The 12,027-nt window shown below is 37.1% G+C and overlaps 1 protein-coding gene across 1 annotated transcript in view; it reads right to left on the bottom strand.

Annotated features, from left to right (window-relative positions):
- The window catches only part of TMC1 (transmembrane channel like 1), a 269,325-nt gene that overhangs the window by 41,834 nt on the left and 215,464 nt on the right, over positions 1–12,027 (bottom strand). The window contains exons 11-12 of the mRNA XM_008069917.2: positions 9,168–9,310; positions 368–512 (exon numbers count right to left, since the gene is read on the bottom strand). Coding sequence (XP_008068108.2) covers positions 368–512; positions 9,168–9,310 — 288 coding nt within the window. The remainder of the gene's footprint in view (positions 1–367; positions 513–9,167; positions 9,311–12,027) is intronic.

Here is a 12,027-nt window from a genome sequence, read left to right as displayed (position 1 = left end):
CCCACCCTCCCTCCCTCCCTCCCTCCCTTCCTTCCTTCCTTCCTTCAAGTTGGGATCTCCATCACCCAGGCTGGAGTGCAGTGGCATAATTTCCTGGACTTGAGAGATCCTTCTACCAAGTAGCTGGGACTATAGGCCCGCAACCCCATGCCCTACTAATTTGTGTGTGTGTGTGTGTGTGTGTGTGTGTGTAGTGACAAGATATCAGATCTCAAACCCTTGGGCTCAAGCGATCTCCTGCCTCAGTTTTTCAAAGTTAATCTTTTACCTATTTGTCAAGATACTTCCCGAGCTAAACCATATGGAATGCCTCCAATCGTACCCTTAGAAATAGAAATAGCAAGCTTTTGAAGTTGATGTCTTTTACCTTAAAGTTCATTGTGATAGAATTAAATTTGTTGTCTGCGGTCTCAGGATTGCCGATCAGGTAGTCCCAGCTGGTGAACACCTTCCAGCTGAAGTTGAAGGTGTTGTCATCACCACCTCCATCATCACCAATATTTTTGGTCATCCTATAAAAACAGGGAGTTTAACCCAGCAACCAGAACAAACATGAAAGACGAATAGGGAGAGACAAAACACGATCAGTAGAGGCAAAAGCAATATCTAAAAGGCATATTTTTAAAAATAAGTTTGTTCTAACAACCAGAAAATAGTTTATTTTCAAATTTTTTGTTTAAATGTTTAAATAGTTCATTTTCCAGGGCTTCAAGATTAATAGACTACTAAGCATTGATAGTTTGAACAATTCAATAGGTATACAAAACCATGTAATTTCATTTGTTGTGGTAAACTGAGACATCAATGTTACATAGTTGGTTCTTAGCCTTTTGTAAGATAAGGATCCCTCTAAGAATCTAACTGAGACCATTGAGTCCCTCCCCAGGGAGGAATAACATGTGTAGCCTCTAACGTTGTTCCACACAACTTTGGTTGGTTCTCAAAATACCTGAAGCCTCTGATTGGACTAAATCAGATCAAAAAATCTCTTATGTAAATTTTAATTCCCCCTAGAATTTTCTCCCAAAGAACAATTATACTGAATGCATTAAATTTTGATCTATCCTACAATTCTTGAACAAAAATCAAGATTGTTATACAACCTTAATACCAAATGGTTACATATATTCTAAGCAGTGATTTTTTTTTTTTTTTAAGTTTTTTGTTTGTTTGTTTTGCTTGAAGAGTTTAAAATCAATTTATTCACAGGTTTATTTTAGTGGTTAGAGAACTCTATTCCACTTACCCCACTTTATTTTTTTCCCTGTCACTATAAATAGCCAAATTAAAATTTCATATAACATATTATGAAATGGTCCCATAAAATTTTGGTTTTTAAAATATTATAGTCATATGGAACCAAAAGAAGAAAGGAGCACAATGGCATTAACCTGACATTGCAGGTCTATAGGCATCTCTAAGATCACCTAAATTCTCCAGTGTTAGTCCCACTCCTTATAGAGGCTTATATATTTTAAATAGGCTAATATGTTATGAAGAATAACCACCAAAAGTATTCCTTTCTTCAATCTACCACTTTACCCTTTACAAGTGGTAATTACGTGCATTTTTGTACTTTTTCGCCTCAAAAACTTAGCAAGAGGTCAAGGTAGTTACTTTCCCTTTTACAGATGAGGAAGCTGAAGCTCAAAGACATGAAATAATTTGCTGGACATTGCCCAGCAGTAAACCACAGAGATAGGTCAAGGGCTCAGGTTTTCTGACTCGCTCCAGTGCTCGAGCCAGGACACCATGAGGTATGTTGAACCATATAAATTGACTTTTTTTGCAAGTCAAAAAGGGTTGAAATTAGATGTTCCCTAAGGCTTAACCAAGGGAGAAGATGATTTATTTGATTAATACACCACCATCCATCCACGTTTTGTCATTGAACAAAGGGCAGGGTCTCAAGTAAAAATGGCCACTTGACAGATAAGTTTTAAGTGGAGTTTTATCACTGGCAAAGTTTTATAGCTGAAGGTAGCTTCCCAGGGAAGGGAATCTTAGTTGAATGAGTAAATTGGAAACATCTAATATGTGGGAGATGGTATGAAAAGGAGTGAAATACTGGGGAAAAAAAAGAATTCCGAAGACAAACTTCTGCTCACAGCACATTTTGATTGAGATATGGCCCTGATGGCTATAAAATGTTTCAAGGACAACTCTGTGCTTTATCTATAGAGCTAAAAATATGCAAATTTTGAAAATTTCTCCTTTTGCAAGTGGGCTGTAGTTTTCAACTGCTGTATCTATGAAGAGCAATCTCAATATAGCATTTGCTTTAACAGGGGAGTTGGCAAAGGCAATTATAGCATTTAAATTGTTGCCTAAGGTTCTGATACCAAATTTCTTGCCTTGGGTCCCATGTTTGGAGCTCCATTTACACTCTACAGTCATTTGGATATTGTATGGATGCACATGAAGTTTTTTTTCTTTTTAAAATTTCAAATAAAGTTTATTAGAGAAAGAAGGGAGAAAAGAAATGGAGACATGCCGCAGTTGGCATGGGCAAAAGAAACCACTCATGGAGATTTTTAATAAATCAAATAGTGCTAGAATTTCTAAGCCAGCAGGGTCACTATAAAACAGCCTCTGATAAAATGAGATTTAGGAAGAGGAAGGAGCTTCAGAGGAAGATAGGAAACAACTTTCTAGATGATGACAAGATAAGACCACTACACACAAAAAAATAACTATAAGAACTATATTAAACAGTATGTACAGTAATCCCCTCTTATCCATGGATTTAGTTACCTGCGGTTAATCACAGTTCAAAATACAAATGAAAAATTTCAGAAGCAAACAGTTCATGTTTTAAATTGTGACATTTTGAGTAGCGTGATGAAATGTCACACTTTTCCATTCCGTCCTACCCAGCTTGTGAGTCATCCCCTTGTTTAGTATGGATATATGCTGTGGATGCATAGTGTCTACATATTGTTAGTAGTCACCTAGTTATGAGATCTACTATTGTAGTATCACAGTACTTGCATTCAAGTAACCCTTTTCTTTTCTTTTTTTTTTTTAACTTAATAATCACTCCAAACCACAAGTGTGATGCTGATCATTTGGATATGCCAAAGAGAAGCCACCAAGTGCTTTCTTTCATTGAAAAGGTGCAAGTTCACAACCAAATGAGGAAAGAAAAGAATTATATGCAACGGTTGCTAAGATCTGAGGTAAGAGCAAGTCTTCTATCCCTGAGATTCGCGAAGAAAGAAAAAGAAATCTGTGCCAGTTTTGCTATCGCACCTCAAACTTCAAAATGACAGCCACAGTGTGTGATAAATGCTTAGTTAATATGGAAAATGCATTACATGTGTGGGTAGAAAATGAAAAGAAACATGTTCTGATTGATAACAATTTGGTTCAGTACCATTCTTGGTTTCAAGCACCCACTGGGGGGGGGTGCCTTAGAACATTTTCCCCAAGGATAACAGGGGATTACTATATTAAATTCTTGAGAAAGAAGAAACTGCGGCAAATATTTGACTGCAGAGCATAACATAAAATACAAATGTATACTTTATTGGCCACAAAAACTGGTCATTCCTTTCTTTTACTGTCTGTTTCCCCAGCTGAGCACCATAAGGGCAAGGGCTTCATTTTGTTCAGGCACTAGATCGCTCCCTAGATTGCCCATATCCGGTACCCCATGAATAGTCATTAAATGAATGTATGCATAATTTTTCATTCTAGAAGTAAGCTTAGCACTGGAAAGAGCCTCACCAAATGAATACATACAACATAAATCACTTTGGCAAGGTACAATACATATCATAAATGCATACCATGTATGCTTGTTATGCTATTGCTGTTCAGTTCTGTCCTTATCATTATGATAGGTTTTGACAACATCATCTCACTTTATAAATAGTTGCCATTCATACTGGACTACTACCATCCTTAGTCCGTGCTTGCAAGAGGGCAATTTTTCATGTTGAATTTCATAATTATAGATGCAGTTCATAAAACAGTAATATAAAATGGAACATAGTGGCGTTAAGTCTTTCATACCTCGCTGCTTTTCTGCTTCAAGCATTTTTAAAACAAGGTCAACCATAGGTTGAGGAAGAGGAGACAATCGTATGATCTATGGGGTTTGCCAGGACATCGTGCTCTGTAGGCCAGCCCCACTTACCCTTCCATATTCTACCATAGGGTCTGAAATCTATCATTGGAGACATCAAACATTGTCATCTTTAATTAAAGTGTCTCTGAGAAGTAAAATATTAGACAGGGATCTACGAGGACTCATTGCTTTACACTAAATAGATAAGGAAAATTCCTCCAACAAAGAAAAAAATGGAAGTGGGTGCAGGGGGTAAGAAAAAAATTTTTTTGATGCTAAGATCCCATGTAAGTATGTCAAAAGATATGGAAGATGTTTAGGCAGAGTATCAGGTAGGTCACAGCCATCTGGGTGAACATGTATCCAAGAAGTGAAAAGAAAATGGATAAAGACACTGACAATCTAGGTAGAAGGGTGAAAATAAAGTTTCGCTGATTTAGAAATGGTGTGTGAGGTTGGCCGTGATTTTAATGTAATTTTAGAATACACAAGGGACTTGTAGGACAAAAACTTGGTTTTCATAGGCTTAATTTTTTTTTTTTTTAATTTTTGATCACAGGAGTCCTATCAAGGCCATAAACCTCCAAGAGATTTGACAATAAACAAAAAACAATTTTAATATAAAATCTTAAAAATTAAAAGGGCTACCCAGAACAAGCTAGAGACAAATCCGTATCATCAGCAGCAGAGATGAATCCACATCAGAAATTAAGAAACATTAAGTGCTAGAATTAGAGGATGATGTCTAAAGCTCAGTTCTGCTGTTTTCTGATTGTTTGAGTTTAGTTAAATCATCAGACTCTACGGAGCCTCAATTTCTTCATTTATTCAATAGGAATAATTAATACCTTCTCAATCCATTATACAAGACTGATGAGAGGAACAAACTGGCCTGTGTAAGGAGAAGCATAATACAGAGGGGCAGCAAGGTGTGGTGGGTAGAAGATACATTTGGAACTAGAAAAATCTAGGTTAAAATAGGTCCTATGATCAAATGACATTATAGGTTATTTTGTATCTCTGAGTTTTATTTCATTGTATGTAAAATGATAAAACTAATACCAAATTTGCAGTGTTTAAGGATTAAAGGTAATGTAATTTAAACTGATGCATGATATATGGCCAGCAAAAGTTAATAATTATTATTATGTCTGTAAATTTCAATTATTGTCACAGACCCAGAAATATGGATGAATATATTGCCATTTTGATAAATTTAAAATTATTTATCTGCATGTGTTGAGGCTGGTTTACAATATATGTATTTTTATTGCACATATTATATATGAGTGTGTGTGTGTGTATATATATATGACATCCAGAAAAAAATTTTAATATCATTTGAAGGTTATATATGGCACACATGACTTAAGTATTCAAGAATATTTTTAACTTATTTTATAAGCATTATTATGGTCAGGATCATTAACAGAAGAAGTGCATCTAATCCTAGGAAAACCCAGTGCTATGGTTTGAATGTTTTCCCCACAATCCTCATGTACAAATTTGATTCCAATGTTGGAAGTTTGGCCTAATGAGAGGTATTTGGGTCATGGGGAAGATCCTTCTTGAATAGAAATGTCTCCTGTGGGGGAGGGGTGGATGTTGTCTCCTGTGGGTGATGGTAGTGAATGAATTCTCACTCTATTAGCTCCCATGAGAGCTGATTGTTAAAAAGAGCCTGGTACCTCCCCTACCCCCTTTCTCTTGCTTCCCCTCTTGACATGTGATCTCTGCACATGCAGGCTCTCCTTTGCCTTCCTCCAACAGTGGAAGCAACCTGAGGACCTTTCCCAACACAGATGCCAGCACGATGCTTCTTGTACAGCCTACAGAACCATGAGGCAAACAAACTTATTTTCTTAATAAATTACCCAGCCTCAGATATTCCTTTATAGCAACACAAATGGACTAAGACATCCTGCAACAGGGAAAGTTTGTTAGGATAAAATAACGAGGAGTTTACCATTAAGGCATGCATTCTCTAACTGATTTGCCTATTTCCAGTAGTTTAGCTACCATAAAATATACCAGTGAAACCCAGTTGGGGCTTGATATCAAACCACCTTTGTTTGCAATAAAAAACTTCAAACCAGTAAGGACAATGTATAAAGAAGCTGACGGCTTCTATGTTGTATAATTTTACTTTATGTTAATTTGCTTTTAATACTTGTATAACTATATTTAATATGAAGATGTCTACGCTTCTGTTGTGGTTAGAAATATTCACTGACCTGGAAAGAAAAGGAAGGAAGCAAGGGAGGAAGGAAGTGAGGGAGGGAAGGAAAGGGGAAAGAGCTTAAAATTAAGGTGACCAATTATCCCAGTTTGTTAGGGACTGAGAGGTTCTCAAATGAAGGTTTTCAGTTGTAAAACCAGGAGAGTCCTGGGCCAACAAAGTTAGTCATTCTTTCTAAAAACCTCAAAGTATTTTCTTCAGTTTTTATCTCATTTTATCTTCCAGTTTCCCTATTAAGTAATTAAAAATATATAGTCACCCTCATTTTGTGGATGAGTGTGCTAAGGCAAACAGTGTGGGCAAAATGGAAAAGTCCATATGTAGCCTAGTTGATTTTAGATCTCAGATTTTCTTCTATTCAATTTGAGTAATGCATCTCATAAATCCACTCATCTATTCCAAGAGTATATTTGATTGGGATGAATGTGGAAGATTTGACAAATGATTCTGTGCAATTATTTATATCTCATTAATTCTTTTTCTATCAAGTGTTGTCCCCAGGGCAGGAGGAGGTGGGGTAGGGTTATGTGTTGCTTTGGAATTGTCTTGCTATCTAGGTCAATGAACTTAAACCACTTGCCAGTCAGGTAAGGGGCAACCAAAGATCCATGCCAACAGGAGGGGCTAAGACCACACTGTTTTAGTTAACATAACATGAATGACTTTGTGAGGGAAAATGTGGAGTGAGTCCTTGCAGCTATTCTAAACGGCATCTTTGAGTAAATTCAAAAAACTGCTACTTCCTCTAGAGCTATTCTACCCAATATGGTAGCCACCGGCAACATGTAGTTACTGAGTACTTGAAATGTGACTGGCACAAAATACATACCAGATTCCAAAGAGTCAGTCCAGAAAAGCCAGAGAATATCTCAATGACAATTTTATGTTGATTATATATTAAAATGTTAATGCTTTTGATATATTGGGTTAAATCAAATATATTATTAAAATAAATGGTACTTGTTTGTTTTTTTAATGTGGCTACTAAAAGTTTTACAGTTATATATATGGCTTGCCTTGCACGAATGTTAATCTTGATACTTTAAATTTATCTACCATAAAATTGCTTCATTAAGTATATAAAGCTATTAATGAACAACTGCATAATCATATGTGACTGCCCTATTTTGGGGACTATAATGTAGCCTCAACTCCTACCATGGTGGGTTGATTTGTTTCTTCAAAAAGTCTATAAATTGACATGTGTCTGTAGTTCCAGCTACTTGGAAGGTTAAGGTGGAAGGATTGCCTAAGCCTAGTAGGTCGAGGCTGCGTGGCCATGAGTGTGCCACTGCACTCCAGCCTGGGTGACAAGAGCAAGACTCCAACTCAAAAAAAAGAAGAAGAAAAAAAATCTATAAATTATAATCCTAATAAAATGGTCAACATCTGTTAAACTCTTTCCACATGCCAGGCATGTTCTAGGTGCTTTGTGTGTATTAACTCATTTAATTCTCAAACTATTACACCTCTAGTACATCCACTATAGATGGTAAACAGGAGAACAGAGCAGATGAGCAATTAATTGGTCAGTGGCTGTATAAATTCATACATGATGGGGTTGGGAGTTGAACCTAAGTGGAATGGCTTAAGAACCCAATGGGTACACAGCCTCCACAGAGTCCCTGAAGAAACCTGAGTAATTGGACATGAAAAAAAATTCTTCCCCAGTGACCATAGAGACTCAAGGACCAACACAGGAGTGATATTGTGAGGCTTCAGTAATATAAATGGTACCTCTGACGTTAGTCTAACCAAGGCAATCTAGTCAATAGACTGAAAAATATCTTAGATTTTTAGAATGTGGTAGTTCTTTATCCAATGGACAGTTAACGTATATTTGAGGTCTCTGGTTATACTTGGACAGATTGAGAAATCTTGGACACAGGGTTTCTAATAAGGCTTTTTTCAAGTCCTGAAAGAATGTAAAAACTAACTATGACAGTTTTCTCTGGAGGCACCAGAAAGTGGGGCAGATTTAGGACACAAAGCATACCACAGACTGCTCCAGAAAGCTGATTTAGGGTCACTGTGTACTTTTTTCCCCTGAGACTCTCAGGCAGAGAACCTCCCACAATGAGGCAAAAGGCTGATTAACCTTGTGCATAGTCAATAAAAGAATGCCAACCTTACTTGAGATGTTTCAACTCTTCTTTTAAACTGGTTCAGAAAATTAGCTAAAGGGTCGTTTTATCATAGCCCTAAATAACTGTGCTAGATTTCTGCAGTATCTTTAAGTGGTATTATAAATATATTTCAAGCAGGGGGAAAATGAACTGCAGTATTATCGGTTCTCCAGTGCAATTCTTCCCCATACTCTAATAAATCTTGTTCCAAGACAAACCATGATTATACAGTTGATTGTGATGGTCTCATTGGGAGTCATCCATTTTTTGCTGTCTTACACAGCTAAAATTTTTTGGGTGAGTGATTTTCTGCTTTAAAAAAAAAATGAACAAAAAACAGCAGATTCTGCCTATTGAGCTGATTCTGCAAGTTGCAAACCTCTCTTTACACAAAGAGGGGTCAGCAGCTGTTTGCCCGTCTTGTTGGGGACATTAATTCACACCTTAAAGTACAAAAAGGCACGTTTTAAAAATATGCTTAAACACAAGATATTCATGCAAGCGTCAATATGACCCAGTGAGATGACCCAAAAATTTGTATTCAACTCCTTTGTTTTGAGGATGTAATAGTCTAACATTAGCATCGGTATTAAAACTACATTTCATTTCTTACAGATTCTGTATCCTCTAGACATGAAATAGCAATAAAATTATATCCAATTCTCAAATTAATCCCCCCATTTGATTCCAGAAATCATTGTTTGCTTCCCAAAAGACAAATGAAACTTACGCTTTGAGGACAACCAGAAAGCTGTATCCAATGCACATAATCCCCACCAGAAAATAGGAGAGCGGCAACCTGAAATTCATCCATCCAATCGTTCGTTTATTGTCGTAATAGCCATAAAAAAGGACGGAATATTGTGCCAAGCCCTAAAATCCAACAACAAAGCCACTTAGCAGATGCTGTGAAGAGCAACTCTAAAGAAAAGGTCGACTCTTAAGGGGAATAACAAAATGACATTAATTTTCAAACTTGGGTCATGGATCTGACATGAGCCCTATTGTTTTGTTCCGTAGAGTGAATGTTTCAGCTGCCACATTGATTGGCAGCTTTTTGCTTTACTCGAAATCCAGTGACTTCTAAACAGACAACATTTTTAAGCAAACATAGGCATGCTCAGCTGTGGAGCCATTACCATGAAATGCCCATTGATTTAAACATCAAAACATACTTCATGGTATCATTAGATTCACAATTTTAAGAGCTTGCTTAATATGGGTAGAGAGATCTGAAATGTGCTTCCTTAAAGTGCTGTGGCAGTTTCCATTTCCAGTCACCTGAGTCATAATTAGATCAGTTCCCCTTAAACCACAGGGTCTGTTTCAGCTCCCACTTAGCAAAGGTAAGGAGCAGGTGAGAGGACACTGGAACCAATCTGCACAAATTTCTATCAAGTCCATTATAGCATTCCCCCATAAAAATCATGTGTATTTATGTATTATGTTCTTTTTCCTAAAAATTCTCCACCAGGGTTGGAATCCCCATCTCCCAAAGCTATCTGAATAACTTCTCTTTATATGCGGAATATTGGCAAATTCTGATGCTGCTTCCTGTGTAATATTCACTTTTTTTTCCTTTATCACATTCACTCTGGTTTTCACTGTCAGCATTGTTTCCATATCACTACAGTATATATCCGCTCCCCACTCCTCTCTGAATTCTCTCTGGCAATAACTAAAAATCACTATGCTTTGTGAAATAACTTGCTGATGTGGGGCTTCCTCTCGAGATCAGGTGAGTCACCAAAGAATCTTAGAAAATCCAACTACTTGCCTTTCACATCATTAATAACAACCCAAGGGCTTTGGTGCCCACTACTGAAGGAGGGAAGTGAATTGGTGGGGGGTGGAGGGTGGAAGAGGAAAAGAAAGAAATGCTTGGATGCTAATCCCTAGAGGAAGAATTAAGAGAAGTAACTTAGAAAATTGCTTTAAACAAAGATCTTGCTTACCTCAAAGCAAAGGCCAATAGAGAGCTGAAAAAATTATTACTTTCAAAAATTGTAGTGAATTTATTTTTTAATACTGTACTCTATAATAACTAGCAGGAAATAAAATCTCCAGGAAATCTCAGGGGAGTTTGTATGCTTAGGCAGAAACAGGATGGGGTGAGAGGACTGTAGGTAAATACTGAAGTGCTGAGTTTCTCTGCACCACGCCGACCTGTATTTGCACTTTTCAGTTAAAAAAATAAATAAATTCAACCAGTGATGGTTAACTTTATTATGTGTCAACCTGAGTAAGCCATGGGGTTTCCAGATTAAATACTGTTTCTGAGTGTGTCTTTGAGGGTGTTTGCATTTGAATAGGTAGACTCAGTAAGTCTATTGTCTGCCCCAGTGGGGATGGGCATTATTTAATCACTGGGGACAAAAAGAGGAAAAACAAAAAGAGGAGGAGAAGTTTGCCCCTTTTTTTTCCTACCTCACTGCTTGAGCTGGGACATCTCATCTCATCTCTTCCTGCCCTCAACTTGGGATTCATACCATCGACTTCCCTGGTTCTCATTGTTCACACTCAGACTTAATTACCACTGGCCTTCCTGGGTCTCTAGCTTGCAGACGGCAGACTGTAGGACTTCTCAGCCTCTGTTACTGTGTGAGCCAGTTCCTCAAAATAAATATCCTTTTTGTATAATAAATCTATTATCTATATTAACATAAAGTATATATCAAGATTTATAAATAATAAATCTAAATAAATTATATAATATATATGATTATGTAAGTATATACTTGTATGTGTAATTATATAAACATATTATAATTATATGTCATAAATCTCTATATGTCTATATGTATATATCTCTTATTAGTTACATATCTATGAAGAACCTTGAGCAGGATATAACCCAAAAGAACATCTGGGGTTAAACAACTCATAGAAGCCTCAAGTATGGAGAGCAGGCGGACTAAGCTCATGTTCGAAATAAGAAACAAAATAGACATGAGTTGGTCAACCCAAAAACCTTTATTCCAAGAAACATGATTTGGCAGGATTTCCCGCTTCCCAGTTCTATGACTTCTTGTTTCATATTCATCTAGTTAAGGTCTCTGCTTCCTCTTTACCTATATTAAATCCAATCTCCTATTTTGTCTCAAACTTTCATGCTGGCCCCTCTGTCCCAGGGTGACAATAACAGAGCCTGGTAAGTATTGACACTTGGCATCTTGTTAGGTTTAAAGGTTATATCCTGAATTGTTTCTCCCTTCCACCATGAAACAACACATTATTTTCCAACCCTTCTGTTTTTCACTGTCCCATTTTCTTGACACAGCCCGGATGGATGGTGATGATGGTTGCCATAATACATAATGTCACCGTAATATGAGTACATATCATTGAGAATTTAGCACTTGCTAAACATCTTACTTCATCTCAAAGAATCCTCATGAGAACACTAGGAAGTTGCTACTACTAGGGATGGTCGTTTCCCCTCCACTCTTGATGTTTCCTTTCTGTGGAAAAAGTAACACCCCCAGCCACGCTCCACCGTAGCTCTGGAGGAGAAACTGATTGGATAGTGGAGCATGGATGGAGAAATGTGGGTATCTCTCCCTGCTTTTGAGAGAATGCATGCTGTGCTC

This window comes from Carlito syrichta, unplaced genomic scaffold (assembly GCF_000164805.1).
Source record: "Carlito syrichta isolate Samal-C Ts95f unplaced genomic scaffold, Tarsius_syrichta-2.0.1 Scaffold312501, whole genome shotgun sequence".
Taxonomy (NCBI): Eukaryota; Metazoa; Chordata; class Mammalia; order Primates; family Tarsiidae; genus Carlito; species Carlito syrichta.
Note: the sequence above shows the minus strand (reverse complement) of the source record. Positions and strands in the feature narration are given on the sequence as shown.